At 46.2% G+C, this 17,636-nt stretch overlaps 1 protein-coding gene across 1 annotated transcript in view; it reads left to right on the top strand.

The window, feature by feature from the left end:
• The window catches only part of TBX5 (T-box transcription factor 5), a 70,889-nt gene that overhangs the window by 26,867 nt on the left and 26,386 nt on the right, over nt 1–17,636 (top strand). The window contains exon 7 of the mRNA XM_006151678.2: nt 1,871–1,962. Coding sequence (XP_006151740.1) covers nt 1,871–1,962 — 92 coding nt within the window. The remainder of the gene's footprint in view (nt 1–1,870; nt 1,963–17,636) is intronic.

Below are 17,636 nucleotides of genomic sequence, written 5' to 3' on the forward strand. Positions count from 1 at the left end.
TCTCCAAAAAAAAAAAAAAAAGAAAAAAAAGAAAAAGATTCTATTGGGTCATCAGAAAAGTCATGATATTTTTCAGTGTTTTTAAAAAAAAATTTAATTTTATTATTATTATTATTGTTTTAATTTGCTATTGTATTGGGCACCAGAGACAGACAGAGATACGTTACATGCACTCACCAGAGAGAGAGAGAGAGAAAGAAAGTGAAAAAGCAAGCTACCAGGTCTGGGACTTGGAATGTGGCCAGCCACGTGGGGAGTCCAGCACCTTAATCACCATGCCACCTGCTGGCCCTTTTCTGTGTTTTTCTATGCAAAAATGCGTCATGACTTTTCCGACAACCCAAGAGTTTGTGATACACGTAAGTGACATAATATTCCTGTGTGAAATAAATGAAAAGAAAAAGTGGTTTGATTTAAATAAAAATAGTAAGCCAACCAGTGTACAGAGAAGCACAGAGAGGACAATGACTGTGAAGAAGAACTTCCGATGCTGCCCTGGTGTCTAGGACATGCTTCTCCATATGAAAATCGAATTCCCGTTTTAGGAACTTCTAGCAAACTCCACATGGACGCATTCTGCCACCTGGATCTGCCACTGTCCTTTTATGCTAATATTATACGTGTTGATGGCTTAAATGAAAGTCCTGGCCTGGAACCAAAATATTCAAAAAGACCCTGTTTTATTTTTTTTTTCATTTTTTTTTAAAGATTAATTTATTTAATTCTATTTATTATTACTTTTTAATTTTACTAGAGAGAGGCAGAGAGAGAGAGAAAGGGAAAGTGAGAAAGCAAGCCACCAAGTCCAGGACTCGAACCGTGGTTGGCCATGTGGGAATCTAGCGCCCTTAACCATCATGCCACCTGCTGGTCCCAAGATCCTGTTTTATTTTTATACTTTGGTCGTTGCAACACAGAGTTTCAAGATAAAGCTCCTCACTCAATCTTGCCTAGGGAATTGAAGAGGTTCAGAAGTGTCAATCACTGTCATACACATAATCATGATACATATGGGTGTTTATTTTTTTTTCTTTTTTTTTTTGGAGAGAGGTTTTTGCTATAGGGTGCGTGCGCCCACTGGTGAGACAGAGAGACAGGAAGCGAGAAATCACCCCCCAGGGAGGATGGCCATGCCGCTATCCCTTCTCCTCCATTCTCTTCTTGGGATTTTGGGCATGCACGCACACACGCCCGGCGTGAGTTTCAAGCCTCTGAGTCTGAATCTCGAACCATGGTGGGCCATGTGGGGAGTCCAGCGACGGAACCATTACGCCATCTGCCGGTCCCTGTTGGTGTCTGTTTTATTAGGCACCATTTTTCACCTGAGCTAGCAAACTCTGTCTGTGAAACTATGAATTAAATGTGGGTGGAGACAGAGTAAGGTTTTGCAAATCACTATCAAGAGGTGTTTACTCTAGAAACGCATGACGACACAAAGCCTTCCAAGTAAAGACCACATCGCACTGCGGATTGCGAACCACGTCAACATGTAGCACTTCCCAAAGGGGAAGGGGGCCCAAGCATTGAGGTCTAGATTGTATTTGAAACACAAAAAAGCGAGACTTCAAAAAAAAACAAAAACAAAAACAAATAACCCAGTTGGCGTGATACCAAGTATGACTTCAATGAATGGGCAAACCAAATCCAGGGTTTTTTTTTCCCCCCCTTTTGAAAACAATCTGATGTCGGACAGTTTTCAAAGCCTCTGATCAAATGAGGTGAGGGGGGTGTCCCCGTTGATGTGACTGGCTTAATTTGCTTTTTTTTTTGGTTTCCAGGGGCTGCGTGTTCATGACACTTATTATTAGCTCATGCCCTGAGGTCATTTTGTAGCAATCAAGTGAAAATCAGCTCTCTCTCCTGCTTTCAGATCACACAGTTAAAGATAGAGAATAATCCCTTTGCCAAAGGATTCCGGGGTAGCGATGACATGGAGCTTCACAGGATGTCAAGGATGCAAAGGTAAGAAAGTGGATTCCCTGACTCCCTCCTCCTGGAGAGCTCTCGGATTACCCAGAGAACCAGCACCAACCTAGCCCAGGGAAGCAGGAACAAATGAGCCTCTTTATCCAATTAAAAAAAAAATTATTTTTTTTTGCAGAGGTTTTTGCTATAGGGCATGTGCGCTCGCCAGAAAGACAGACAGAGACAGAGAGACAGTGTTTTCCCCAAGCCCCTGCTGGGTGTGTTTTCCAAGCCCCCACCCCGGGCTGGGATTCAAGAAAGGGAGAGATCACCCCCCAGGGGGGGTTGGCCACACTGCAATCCCTTCTCCTCCATTCTCTTCTCAGGATCTTGGGCACGCACACGCATGTACCCTGCGTGAGTTTAAGCCACTGGGTCCGGGACTTGAACTGCAGTCAACTACATAGGAGTTCAGTGACATATAATGACTATGTCATTATACCAACTGCTGGCCCCGCAACTTTTTATTTATTTATTTTCTCCTTCCCAGTAAGAGGAAAAGTGAGTTATGACCCTCCCCAGGGGGGTGGTGGTGGCCACGCTGCAATTTTTTCTTCATTCTCCTCCTGGGACCTTGAGCATGCATGCCCACGTACCCAGTGTGAGCTTCAAGCACCGAGTCCAGGACTCGAACCACAGTCGGCTCTGTGGGAATCCAGTGTATGCTACTTGCTGGCTCTCACTTTTTTCTTTTTTTTAAATTATCAGAGGGCATGCATGCTTGCCAGAGAGAGAAGGAGAAATCACCCCTCAGGGGGCATGGCCATGCCTCAATCCCTTCTCTTCCAGTTCCCTATCCTGTCAGGATTTGGGAGCATGCACACATATGTGCTGGGTATGTTTTCCAAGCTCCCACCCCGGGCTGGGATTCAAACCGTGTGGTTGGTTATGTAGCAGCTGGCTCCCTAGACCACTAGACTACCGGGCCAGCCCCTTCCCACTTTCTGATAATCCTCCAGGTGGTTGACACCTTCAGGCAACCTGCAGAGTGGGACCCCTGGGGTTGGAGAAGGTGCAGGTTTGGCTGCTTCACTGCCTAGGGGGAAAAAAAGCAGCGTTTTCTCTTTTTCCTTTTCCTCTCCTTTAAGGGAAGCCTTTTCTCTTTTTCTTCCTAAATCTCAGCCCCATGAATGCTTTCTTTCTTTCTTTCTTTGTTTTTTTTTTTTTTTTTTTTCTTGTTTGGCAACAGCTCTTGAAATGAAAGAAAAGTTAATGACTTGATTTCCTGGGGGTGAAATAGAGACGAACTTGACACCATGTGGTGTCCAGGGCACTGGGGGATTGGAAGCTGGTGCTAAAAATTGCTCGGCATTTTTACATATCCTGTGGTCACAGTTGCTGATATGACGGATAGAACGGGCTGTCACAAATGTCCATACTGGGAATTTGGTCTGATTTGAAAGGATCGTACGATCAGGGCCAATTCTGTCAGACAAGTCTCTCTGCCTCTTGATATGCTTCCAAGAGAACATACCAGATGGCAAGAGAATTAGAAATACATCTTGATCTCTTTGACCAAGAAGTTTTCTTTTTTCTTTCCTCCCCCTCCCCCCTTCAGTGGGACACCGAAAAGGGAGTCAGATAAACAGACGCACGCATTCCAACAAAGGCAAGAGACCTCAGAAAGAGAAAGGGAGAGGCCACAGCTTTGTAGTTTTTGTTTTTAATCGCCAGAGGGTTTTTTTTTCTCTTTGTTTCGTTTTGTTTTGTTTTTTTTCAAAAAGTGTTTGCCTTCAGGTGAGTGTCTTGCTGGGGAGAGAGACAGAGACAGAGAGAGACAATGAGAGGGAAAGTGAGAAATCACCCTCCCAGGGCGGATGGCCACTCCTCAATCCTTTCTCCCCAATTCCCCACCCAGGATCTTGGGCACACATGCACACGCGCTCAGCATGATTTGTAAGCCACCGGGTCTGGGCCTGGAACCGCAGTCAGCCAAGTGGGAGTCCAGCAATGTAGCCGCTTCGCCATCTGCTGGTGCACCTGAGTGTTTAATTGCCAGAGAGACTGAGAGCGAGGGGAGAGGGAGGGAGGAAGCACTCTTCAATGGGTCTCCATCAGGCCTGAGTCCTTTCCCCTCCCTTTTGCCATCCCATCAGGATTTGGGGCACACATGCATATGCACCCAGCATGTTTTTCAAGTAACTAGGGCTAGGATTCAAACCGTGGTCAGCCTTATAGGTAAGGGCTACTTTAACCACTAGGCTATGGGGCTGGTGCCATTGTTGTGGGTTTTTTTGTTTGTTTCTTTTATACTGTTTTTTAGTTTTTTTTTGCCATAGAGAATGTGTGCTTGCTGGAGTGAGATAGGGAGAGACAGAGAAAGGGAAGTGAGAAATCACCCCACGAGGGTGGATGGTCCTGCTGCTGTCTATTCCATCCTCCTCTCTGGATTTTGGGCACACCCACACGCACACACCTGGTTTGATTTTCAGGCAGCTGGGTCGGGACTTGAATTGTGGTTGGCCATGTGGGAGTCTAATGCCTTAACTACCATGCCACCTGCTGGCTTGGCATTATGGTCTGAATATTGCATTTAGAAATCTATGCCATGAACATTGTTTTTCGATAGCAAACTGATGGAACTAATTTTGCACGCTTTAAAAAACAAATATGGCGGTGTCTTTAGGAGCACACACGTATACCTGACTGCTTTGGGTTCCTGTATTCATAATTGGTTTCCTTTATAATCAGGGATTATAAGGTGCTTTTTGTGGCTAAAATGAAGTCAAGGTTTTACATCTTTATTTATTTAATTCTGCCATTGTGTTAAGTATCTACCTTTTTCTTTTTTTCTTTTTTTTTTTTTTTTGAGAGATTTTCACTGTAGGGCGCGTGCGCTCGCCAGACAGACAGAGAGAGACATAGAGACAGAAAGCGAGAAATCACCCCCCAGGGGGGATGGTCACGCCGCAATCCCTTCTCCTCCATTCTCCTCTCGGGATCTTGGGCACGCACGCACACGCGCCCGGCGTGAGTTTTAAGCCACCGGGTCCGGGACACGAACCGCGGTCGACTACGTGGGCGTCCAGCGACATAGCCATTACGCTAACTGCTGGTTCCCAGTATCTACCTTTTTCTTTAAGGAATTATTTATTTAATTTTTTTTATGTATTCGTTTTTATTTTATTTATTTGTTTTTAATTAGACCAGAGGGAGACACATATAGAGAAAGAGAGAGAAAGAGAAAGAGAGAGAATGTGAGAAAGCAAGGTCCAGGACTCGAACCATGGTTGGCCATGTGGGAGTGTCCAGCACCTTAACCACCACACCACCTGCTGGTCCCATTAAGTATCTACATTTTGAACTGGATTTTGATATAATCACGTGGTCAGTGAAAAGTTGACAAGAAATACCACAGTTTTTTAAAGAGACTTTTGCTCTAAGGCATGTGCGCTCACCAGAGGAACAGAGAAAGACAGAGACAGAAAGTGAGAAATCACCCCCCAGGGGGGGATGGCCACGCTGCAATCCCTTCTCCTCCATTTTCCTCTCAGGATCTTGGGCACGCACGCACATGCGCCCAGCGTGAGTTTAAGCCACCGGGTCTGGGACTTGAACTGCGGTCGACCACACGGGAGTTCAGCGACATAGCCATTACGTTAACTGCTGGTCCCAATGAAGACTTCTTGAGCAGTCTCCTTCCTGGGTGAGGACTTCACAGCTAGAAAGGAGGAAAAGGGTGGCCAGTCAGGAGTGACACGTTGGATTAGAACTCTCAGCCTCAGAGCCAGGGGGGCCTTGTGGCCGTGAAAGGAGTTGTATTGGGGAGCCAGAGGGCTGCCCTAACTGCGTACCAGGTGGGGGAGTAACCACGATCATTTACCTGGCCGCCTGGAAACGTCCTCAGGGCAGGTGAGGAGTGAAGCCGAACAGTTCCCATAGCAGGTATTGGAGTCAGACCTGGGGTCGATGCTTTGGGCAAGTGATTTAATTCCAGGGAGCCTCAATATGCCCACCTGTAGAATGGGATAAGTACATAGAGCCTCTACGTTGTAGGGTCCTTTTTATTTTTATTTTTTTAAATTATTTAATTTTTAAAATTATTATTAGAGACATTTTTGTTATAAGGTGTGTGTGCTCACCAGAGACACAAAGAGACAGAGAGAGAGAGAGAGAGAGAAAATGAGAAATCACCTTCTAGGTGGGATGGCCACACTGCAATCCCTTCTCCTCCATTCTCCTCTCAGGATTTTAGGGATGCATGCACATGCACCCTACATGAATTTCAAGCCTCCGAGTCCACGGTTGAGCATGTAGGAGGCCAGCACCTTAACCACCATGCCATCTCCTGGCCCCTTATTATTTTAAAATTTGCTATAGGGCACATGGGCTCACCAGAAAGAGAGAGAGAGAGAGAGAGGAAGAGAGGGAGAGAGGGAGAGAAAATGAGAAAGCAAGCTACCAGGTCCAGGATTCAAACTAGCCATGTGGGAGTCCAGCACCTCAACCACCACCTCACTCCTGGCCCTGGAGGGTCCTTTTAAGAACTGTATGAGAAAATGCCTGTGACCCACTGGGTTCCTAGTCCATGCTCAGTAAAAGTTACCAGGTTTGGGGAAGAACTCCTCATTATTCTGTTTTCCCTTGTTCAGAATATATTTCGGTGGTGCCAGGAGGTGTAGTGGGGAAGGCTCTGGACTCCCACATGGCCGACCATGGTTTGAGTCCTGGACAGAGCAGCTTGAAACTCATGCTGGGCACATGTGTGTGCATACCCAAAATCCTGAGAGGAGATTGGCGGAGAAGGGATTGTGGTGTGGCCATCCCCCTGGGGAGTGGCTTCTTACATTCTGTCTCTCTGTCTGTCTCTGTGTCTCCAGTAAGCACACACGCCCTATAGCAAAAATCTCACTAAAAGAACAAAACCCCAAAAACCAGGATGTATTTCAGGCCATGTCCCCACCCCCCCGGTTGCAGCAGGTGGTGACGAGTAGGGAATATGGTTCTCTGAGTCTGGCCTGGTAACAGCCTGGTGGGAAGGGCAGGCTCACCGGCTAATCTTGTAATCCTGTTTCCTGTCCCACTCATACCCGGTGACAGCCGGCTCAAGGAGAAAAGAAGGAGGGATGAAATTTCCCCTAATTCCGACATTCACAAGAGGGGAGGGAGAGGAGTTGTGGAGGGCGAGGTGCTCCCTTGTAGTTATTCCACATGAGTAACTTTCAGGGTTCACTTGGCAAACGTCTGGGCACTCCACTGTCTGTCCTGGCCCGGCTCTCTGTGTTTAGACAATGCAGACGATATCTTAGTTTCTTTATAGATCCTAGAGACAAAAGCAGCGCTGCCTATTATAAAAATACCAGAGCAGGACCAGCAGTTAGCATAAGGGCTATGTTGCTGGACTCCCATGTAGTTGACTGCAGTTCGTGTCCCGGACCCGGTGGATTAAAACTCACGCCGGGAGTGTGTGCATGTGTGCCCAAGATCCCAAGAGGAGAATGGAGGAGAAGGGATTGTGGCATGGGCATCCCCTCTGGGGGGTGATTTCTCACTTTCTATCTCTCTGTCTCTGTCTGTCTGGCGAGCGCACGTGCCCTATAGCAAAAACCTCTCCAAAAAAAAAGAAAAAAAAATACCAGAGCAATGACAAAAAAGAAAAGAAAGTCATTGACATAGCCTGGCTCTAGCAGACTGATTAAAATGTATGCCAACCTTATTTAGCAAGGTTAACCTGTGGCTTAAAAACACCTTACTGCAGGGCCAGCAGGTAGTGTGGTGGCTAAGGCACTGGACTCTCACATGGCTGTCCACGGTTCGAGTCCCAGACCTGGCAGCTTGCTTTCTCATTTTCTCTATCGCTCTTTTGCTCTGTCTGGTGAGTACATGTGCCCTGTAGCAGATTCAAAAAATAATAATAATAATTAGTAAAATAAAAGAAACAATTCTGAAAATAAATGTAAAATTATTAGAAATAATACATCATTATTAATAAAGATGAATAAATTCAGAATTATTTAATTCTAAACAAAAACAAAAGAAGAAGGAGAAGAAAATCTTATCCTGGGTCTGGCATGTGGTGGGTCTGGCATGTGGCGTGCTGGTGGTGAAGATGCTAGACTCCCATGTTGTCGACTGCAGTTCGAGTCTCAGACCCGGCAGCTTGCTTTGTCATTTTCCCTCTCTCTCTCTCTCTGGTCAAATAACAATAATAATAATAATAATAATAATAATAATGATAATAAAATTAATTATTTTAAAAAATATCCTAAAAACCATTATTTTCCAAATTGCAGTTCCCCAGGCCTGGTGACAAAGGGGATGATTTTAGAAGGTGAACAACACACAGACATAGCGAACCTTGATTTCATTGATGTTATTGCTTAAAATTAGGCTAAATTCCAAAAAGAAAAGGAATTGATTCAAGGCGGAGTAAACCAAAGACTAGTAGAGGCAGTTTCAAGATGTGGTAAACAGTGCCAAGATAATGTCCACACAACAGAAATTTGGGGACTACAGCTAAAAGCTTGGCCCTACCTTAGGACAGCTGGGGAGCTCCAGTGCTGTTTAATTGATCTAGACTTTGGCTTTTCATGGAACATTCCTTCCTTTAAACTTTCTTCCAGCCTTTAAGGTGTATTGAGATAAGTGCTGACTTTTTTTTTAAAAAAAAAGAATTATTTTATTTAACTGTATTTATTTTAATTTGATAAGAGAGAGAGAGGGAAAGTGAGAAAGCAAGCCACCGGGTCCAGGACTTGAACCGCAATCAGCCATATGAGAGTCCAGCGCCCTTAACCTCACACCACCTGCCAGCTCCAGTGCTGAATGTTCTAGAAGTCACAGGAGCTAGAGCTGGGCCAACGTCTAAAAGGGCTTTCTGGGTTGGAGCAGGGGAGAAGTGGGCAGAAGTCCCTAAGACTAGGGGTCAAGGGTAAAAGTCAGATTCCAAAGCTTTCTAAAAGCCGCCTGGAGTGGCCCACTGTGAGAAGAGGTACTCCTAGGAGGATGGAATTCTAGAGATAGAGAGGGCTGCAGAAGACAGCATGTGATCCAACTGTCCCCTTATACAGAAAGGAAAACTAGGCCTAGACTCATTTATTCTAAAATAAAATTTTGAACTGTTGATTCCTTTATTCAATTAACACATGTATTAAGTACTTGCTCTGTGCTAGGCACTGAGGATGCAAAGATGAATCAAAACAGAGGAACAGGATCCTGATGGAAAGCAGGCTCTTGAGTTGGGGTCCAGTCTCCCCTACTGAGTAGTTCCAGAGGTTTCCTACCCCACCAAATGTCTGTTTCCTCATCTGTAGAATGGCAGCTCATTAAAGAACCTACCTCCAGGGTGATTGCAAGAATGAAATAAAGTAATACATATATATTCGCTAGCAGCGCTGTGTAACAAATAACTCCCAAGCTTCTCTCAGAGTGACTAGGAAGCTCTGACCTACAAAATTTCCCATTCACTCTCTGGGTGACAGCAACTCCAGACCATCCAAAGCAGGGCCTTGGGGTACCCCATGTCCCAAGACCACTTCCCCCCATTGCCTTAGCAGACAATGAAAGAAGCAAGGAAGTATAGGCAACCTCAGTTCTTCCTTGAAGAGCTCTGAGATCATTGAAGTACCCCAAGTTTCATACAGTTGTCATTTGCTTCCTGAATAATGTTCTGTAAATATTGCTTATAGTGGAGAGAAGAGCATTGTTTGCTGCCAAAAAAGCAAGATTCTACAGGGGGCTCTATAGTCTTTTGTTAGGATTTGAAGGCCAATAGTTTGGGAAGGACTCAGCAGGGTGGTTCTTGCAGGCAGCCAGATATTGGCTGGGGTGTGGTGCCTAGCTGAATAATGTTCTGTAAATATTGCTTATAGTGGAGAGAAGAGCATTGTTTGCTGCCAAAAAAGCAAGATGCTCTAGGGGGCTCTATAGTCTTTTGTTTAGGATTTGAAGGCCAACAGTTTGGGAAGGACTCAGCAAGGTGGTTCTTGCAGGCAGCCAGATGTTGGCTGGGGTGCGGTGCCTAGAGGTGGGTCAGGCTGATGTCTTGGTCTCACATGACCAAGAGATGGCTGGGGCCTCAACTGGGCTGTCCACTGCAGATCTGCCTCCCCAGCATGGTGACTCAGGGTGCTCAGAGGCCCTTGGCCTTGTTGACCTCAGCCAGCACTTCCTGACTATGGAAGTCATACACTGTCACTTTCACTGCATTCCATTGGTTGAATGCAACTTAATAAGATGCATCCAGACTTAAGGAAGAGGAATAAGGAGAGCTTGTTTTAGAGAGATTTTTGCTATAGGGTGCATGTGCTTGCTAGAGAGTCAGAGAAAGTGAGAAATCATCCTCCAGGGGTGATGGCCATGCTTCAATCCCTTTTCCTCCATTTTCCTCTCAGGATTTTGGGCACATGTGCATGTGCACCTGGCATGAATTTCAAGCCTTTGGGTCCGGGACTTGAACCACAGTCGGCCATGTGGGAGTCCAGTGCCTTAACCACTACACCACCTGCTGCCCCTGCCATTGTGTTTGAGAACTGCCCCAGCACACATTGAAACACGCAGAAGTGCATCTGGCCCAGAGTGACATTCTACTGCTGTTAGGGGTTGAGACAGTCTGTGTTGACTTGGCCAGGCTCACACAGCTAGTTAACACATGGAGGCCTGGCTGGGAACCTGGTTCTTCCAGGCTGGGGAGAATCCCCTTCCACTATGCCTTCAGCTGCTTGTCTTCTCGTAATGACAAACCCGCACCACCATACAAATGAGCAGCAGTAAAGTCCTTGCACAGAAGAGCCAGGGACATTGGCTGGACTTTCTGCCTTAAGAAATATTGATGGCGTATTACTGGGGCAAGCCGATGACGGCTGTATCGCTTCGACAGCCTCGGACCTCATCCTGGAAGGAAACGAATTGCTTTGCTCTTTGAGTGGGCTGCTCATGCAATTGGGTGAAGCGATCCCCACAGCTGGGCCACCCTGACTACTGTGACTCAGTTCAATACGTTTTTATCAGATGTCTTCTGTCCTGGGGACTCTAGGGAATTCAGAGTTGAAAAGGACGGAGGTCCTGATTTTACAAAGTCTGCTCTGGCTGGGCTAAATTTGGAGCCTCCCAATCAGAGAGTGGACGGGAAAACCTGGAGGCCAGGACATCTCAGCTAGAGGAGTCCACCTGGGCTCAGTCCTAGTCCTTGAATATTGAAGGACGATGCCCCCATGAGGAAGTGACCATTCTCAGGCCAGACTGTGGATCCCATATGGCCGGCTGTGCAGTTTGAGTCCTGGACCCAGCAACTTGAAAAACACATGGTGTGTGTGTGTGTGTGCATGTGTGTGCGTGCGCGCGTGCCCAAAATCCTGAAAGGAAGGAGAAATGCAGAAGGGACTATGGTGAGACCAAGTCCCCCTCTCATGTTTTTCTCTCTCTGGCTCCGTCTGACTCTAGTGAGTGCACGTACTCTCTTGTAAATGACAAAAGAAAGTGACCATTCTTACTTACTTTGTGGGTGCCTCTACTCACCCCCTCTACCTTGTTCTTCTAGGGTGGGGATTTTGTTTTTAAAAAGTTTTATTGGAATCAGCAGATGGCATAGCAGTTACGTCGCTGGGCTCTCACATGGGTGACCATGGTTTAAATCCCGGACCTGGTGGTTTGAAACACTAACACTGGGCGCATGTGTGTGCGTGTCCAAGATCCCAGGAGGAGAATGGAGGAGGAGGGATTGCTGTGTGGCCATCCCCCCCTGGAGAGTCATTTCTCACTTTCCCTCTCAGTCTCTGTCTCTCTCCAGTGAGTGCACATGCCCTAAGGCAAAAAACTCTAAGTTTAAAAAAGGTTTTTAAACCTCTAAAAAGTTTTACTTATTTATTTCCTCTAAGGAAGAAAGAGAGAAAGAGAGAGAGGAAGAAAGAGACAGAGGGAGAGAGTCATACCCAACGGGACCCTCGTGTCACAGTCTCTCCAGTCTCAGCGAGCCAGGGTCATGGACACAAGCGTGTATGCCCAGTGTGGACAGAGAGGCCCCGGGATGTGAACCTTCTACCTTCCCACATGGGTCCAGCATCACAGAGCATTATGTCACTGCTCGTCACCAGCTGACCTCAGGGTAGGGTTTCATCTGGATTTAAGACCCCATTAAAAAGTCTAATTAAACCAAGAGACCTGAAAAAATTCACAATATATAAAGAGAAAAATCTTTTCAAACACTTTCAAGGGGTTCATGGGGTCCCAGATCCTTAAAAAGATGAATATCCTAGGGCCAGCTGGTGGCATGGTGGGGAAGGCGCTGGACTCCCACATGGTCTAGCGTGGTTTGCATCCTGGACCTGGTGGCTTGAGAATCACCAGGCGCCTGTGCAGGCATGCCCAAAATCCTAGGAGGAGCATGGAGGAGAGATTGAGGCGTGACCATCCCCTCTCGGAGGTGATGTCTCAGTTTTCCTCTCTCTGTCTCTCTCTGTGAGCCCACACGCCCTATGGCAAAAACCTAAAATAATAATAATAATGATAATAATAATAAATATGAAAAGCCTTTCCACCTGAGTCCCCCCACAATTCCTTGCTTTCTGGTTTTAAATGAATGTTCACTTCCTAAGCTCAAATGATCATTTTCCACACCAAAGGCATTGTGCTCTTCCCTCCTCATGCTTGGGGTCACAGGTCATCTGAATGTCCAGCTCATGTGGAGTGAGTCCCCAGATAAGGCTTGGGGGATGGCATTAACGCCCCACTTAGGGCTGTGGTTTTGCCCAAGCGCGCCATTTCTTTGAGGGAAGCGTGCAGTTAGTTGTCTGAAACAGCACAGGGGTGGTTTTGGGGGCGTCCAGCCAGAGGAAGTGAAGTGTAAAATTTGAGGTGTCCCTGAAGCGATCCCACTTTGGATAGGGCTGGTTGTCAAGGACATGGACAATAGAAACAGCCTCTGGACTTCCACTCGGTTGCAGTATGGTCTCCATGCCTCCCTCCCCTTCCCAGCCCCGGTGTACCTGCTCTTTAAGAACAGTTGTCAGCGGGAACCAGCAGTTAGCGTAATGACTATGTCACTGGACTCCCACGTAGTCGACTACCATTCGCGTCCTGGACCCGGTGGCTTAAAAAAAACTCACGCTGGGCGCGTGGGCATGCATGCCCAAGATCCCAAGAGGAGAATGGAGGAGAAGGGATTGCAGTGTGACCATCCCTGGGGGGTGATTTCTCTCTTTCTCTCTCTCTGTCTTTCTCTGTCTGTCTGGCGAGCACACGCGCCCTATAGCGAAAACCTCTCCAAAAAAAAAAAAGAATGGTTGTCAGCAATTCACTCATCCACGTTTTCCCCATCTTATAATTAACAAATATTGTCTAGAGCGGGTTGTTGGGAAAGTTATTTTTATCTTTTTCATTCATTTATTTAAATTTGACCAGAGAGAGAGAAAGAAAGAGAAAGTGAGAAAGCAAGCCACTAGGTCCAGGACTCGAACTGTGGTCGGACATGTGGGGGTGTCCAGCGCCTTAACCACCATGCCACCTGCTGGTCCCGTCAACCTCCTATTTAAGGCATACAACTTAACTATTTTTTTTTTTCAAGTTTGGGTATTTCTTCCGAGGGGGAGAGAGAGAGGAGGGATATACCCCCAAATAGGGTCTTCATGCTGAGATCCACCCCTGCCTCAGCCAACCAGGGTCACAGACGCACATGTGTCCAGTGCACAGAGAGACCTCAGGATGTGAACCCGGGACCTTCCATATGGCTTCATCACAGACCTTGCGTTCCCAGGTAGCACCTCTGGCCCTACTGTTGGGGTACATTGTGAGCTCTCACCATGGAGCTAATGAACTGCTCATCAACTCACATTACGTTTTCTTTTCTTTTTTCATCTCCTCCCCTCCTTCCTTCTTTCCTTCTTCCTTGCAATGAGAACGCTTAGCATCTACTTGCTTAAGGCAGCAGGTGGCGTAGTTGTTAAGGCACTGGACTCCTACATGGGTGACTGTGGCTCAAGTCCCGGGCCTGGTGGTTTGAAAAATCTCACCTGGGCACATGTGCGTGCATACCAAGTCCCAGGAGAAGAGTGGAGGAGAAGGGATTGCTATGTGGTCATCCCCTCACTGAGGGGCGATTTCTCACTTTACTTTTCACTGTCTCCTCTGTGGTGAGCGCATGTGCCCTATGGCAAAAACCTTAAAAAAAAAGGATACCCACTTAGCAAGTGTCAAATACACCATACAGTATTGTCAGGCATATACACACAGTGTTCGGTAGGTCTCAAGAACTACTCATCCTATATAACTAAAACTTCGTACCCTTAAACATGTACCCTTCCCGTTTACTCCTCTCTCAGCCCTAACCTCCGTTCCACTCCCTACTGCCACAAGGGTATTTTTGTTTTTTAGAATCATTTATTTATTTTAATTCCATTGGTTATTATTATTCCTTTTTAATTTGACCAGACAGAGACAGAGACAGAGAGAAAGGGAATGTAAGAAAGCAAGCCGCCAGGTCTGGAACTCGAACCATGGTCGGCCATGTGGGAATCCAGTGCCCTTCACCACCATGCCATCTGTCAGCCCCGCCACAAGAGTATTTTAGATTCCACGTGCAGTGTTTCTCTTTTTACATCGAGCTGTTTTCCCGTAGCATAACATTCTCCAGTTCATTCATGTTGTCTCAAATGAGGGGATTTCTTTCTTTCTTTTAAATTATTTTATTTACATTGCCACCTGCCACCTACCAGTCTTGTGTCTTTTTTTTCTTTATTTTATTGGACTTTATTTGTCTATTTATTTATCTATATTTGACCAGAGAGGAACAGAGTGAGAGAGAACAAGAGGGAGAGTGAGAAACCAAGCTGCCAAGTCTGGGACTTGAACCATGGTTGGCCATGTGGGAGTCCAACACCCTTACCCACCATGCCACCTGCTGGCCTCATCTTTTTAAAGGCAGAATAGTACTCCATTGTGCATAGACAGCACGTTTTCTTTCTTTATTCGTCTATAGATGGACACATGGGTTGATTCCCGGTCTCTGCTATGCTGACGAATGCTGTGATGAACAAGGGTGTGCAAATTTCTCTAAGATACTGATCTCATTTCTTCTGGATTTACACCTAGAAGTGGGTTTGCTGGATCCTATGATAGTTCTATTTCTAATTTTTTATTTTTATTTTTTTACCATAGGTTATCAGAGAGATACAAACATAAACAGAGAGAGAGGAAAAGTAAGAAATCACCCCTCAGGGGGAATGGCCATGTCACAATCCCTTCTCCATTCTCCTCTTGGGATGATGCACATGGCATGGTTTGTAGCTGCTGGGTCCAGGACTTGAACCATGGAGTCAGCCAGGTGGGATCCAGATGCCTTCATCACCACACCATTGGTTGGCCCTACTTTTAATCTTTTGAGGAGCCATCTTACTGTTCTTCCTAATAGCTGCACAATTACATCCGCACTGAGTATAAGATTCTCTTTTCTTCCTCCCACCTTGGTATTCTTTTTTTTTTTTTTTGAGAGGTTTTCACTATAGGATGCGTGCACTTGCCAGACAGACAGAGAGAGACATAGAGACAGAAAGCGAGAAATCACCCCCCAGGGGGGATGGTCACGCCACAATCCCTTCTCCTCCATTCTCCTTTCGGGATCTTGGGCACGCACGCACACGCGCCCGGCGTGAGTTTTAAGCCACCGGGTCTGGGACGCGAACCGCGGTCGACTACGTGGGAGTCCAGCGACATAGCCACTATGCTAACTGCTGGTTCCCTCCCACCTTGGTATTCTTGATAGCCAGCCTACCAGGTATGAGCTCAGTGTTGGTTTGACTTGCACGTCCCCTGTGGGTAGTGAACTTGAGCATTTTTTTCACATACCTGCTGACCACCTGGATATCTTCTTTGGAGAAATGCCCAAAGAAGATGCTTTGTCACTTTTAAATGCAATGACCATTTTTTGCCCTGGAGTTCTATGCGTGTCACTCACCTGCGTTTGAGCAGCATTTCTGAAACTTCTGGTCGACCTCACTGTTGTCTGGGAGCATGTTTGAAAAAGTGTATTTCTCGGTTTCATCCTCAGTTTCTGAGTTTGGGTCTCTAGGGCTGGGTCAGAAACTGCCCTTTAACAGGTTTTCTTAGGTGACTCTGATGGAGGTGTCTCTGGTCACACCTGGGTGATCCTTGGGCCTTAGAGAATGGCCAAGATCCTGTAGCTGAACCGATGACTTTATGTTCTGGAAATAGAGCCCGTATACAAGGTTGTAATTTTTTTTCTTTAGTAATTTGCCAGTGGGTATGTGTACACACTAGAGAAAGAGAGAGAGAGAGGAAGGGAGGGAGGGAGAGAGCAAGAAAGCACCCCCCGACCCCCAAGATAGTTATGCCACTATTTCTTCTCCTCCATTTCTCCCTCCCCCCTGGATTTTGGGCACACACCCACTTGGTGTATTTTTCAAGCCCCTGTGCTCAGAATTCAAATAGCAGTTAGCCATGTGGGATCCAGTCACTTCCGCCACCACCACTGGCTGGCCTGTAGTCAAGTTTTTTTTGTTTTTTTAATTATTTAATTTTATTCATCATTATGATTTAATTTTGACCAGAGAAAGACAGAGAAAGTGAGAAAGTAAGCTACTAAGTCTAGGACTCAAACCCTGGTGGGCCATGTGTAAGTTCAGCACCCCAACCGCCACATCACCTGCTGCCTTCCCCCTGCCCCCCATCCAGCCTGGCCTGTAGTCAAGTTTTTTTTGTTTTTTTAATTATTTAATTTTATTCATCATTATGATTTAATTTTGACCAGAGAAAGACAGAGAAAGTGAGAAAGTAAGCTACTAAGTCTAGGACTCAAACCCTGGTGGGCCATGTGTAAGTTCAGCACCCCAACCGCCACATCACCTGCTGCCTTCCCCCTGCCCCCCACCCAGCCAAATATATACATATTTTTTTTTTTTTTGGAGAGGTTTTCGCTATAGGGCGCGTGTGCTTGCCAGACAGACAGAGAGAGACATAGAGACAGAAAGCGAGAAATCCCCCCCCCCGGGGGGATGGTCATGCCGCAATCCCTTCTCCTCCATTCTCCTCTTGGGATCTTGGGCACACACGCACACACGCCCGGCGTGAGTTTTAAGCCACCGGGTCTGGGATGTGAACCGCAGTCGACTATGTGGGAGTCCAGCGACATAGCCATTACGCTAACTGCTGGTTCCCCCCAGCCAAATTTTAAATGCAGTTCTGTAGAGAGATTTCCACACATTCTCTATCCCCATCTCAAGCTCTGACTCCCAACTACCACACCCTGGTAGTTCAGTATCCTCACAGTAAAAGTTAATCGCTCTAGAGACCCCTTCCCTTGTAGGTTTTTGCTTTTGGATGTTTTGGGGAGGTGAGGAAGCGAAGGATTTTCATAGGAATACACAGAACATTGAGCTTTTCTTCAGAAGTAGTCACTTTGAGTCTTTGCCAAGGTATTTTTTTTTTAACTAAAAACTTTTATTGTTAGTAGTAAATGTCCATTTCTGCTTTTTTGCAGTTAATAGAAAAATATGAAAGATGGCTATCAGAAAACAGGCAGATTTATAATGGAAATAAAAACATCATAACATTTATAAATGTACAAAATCAATCAAATGTTGTTCTACAACAAAATATGGCTAATGGCTCCATCGTTTCAAATAGTATTAAAAATAAAATTGAGGGAACCAGCAGTTAGCGTAATGGCTATGTCGCTGGACTCCCACGTAGTCGACCGCGGTTCATGTCCCGGACCCGGTGGC

Source organism: Tupaia chinensis, unplaced genomic scaffold (assembly GCF_000334495.1).
Source record: "Tupaia chinensis unplaced genomic scaffold, TupChi_1.0 Scaffold000323_1, whole genome shotgun sequence".
Taxonomy (NCBI): domain Eukaryota; kingdom Metazoa; phylum Chordata; class Mammalia; order Scandentia; family Tupaiidae; genus Tupaia; species Tupaia belangeri.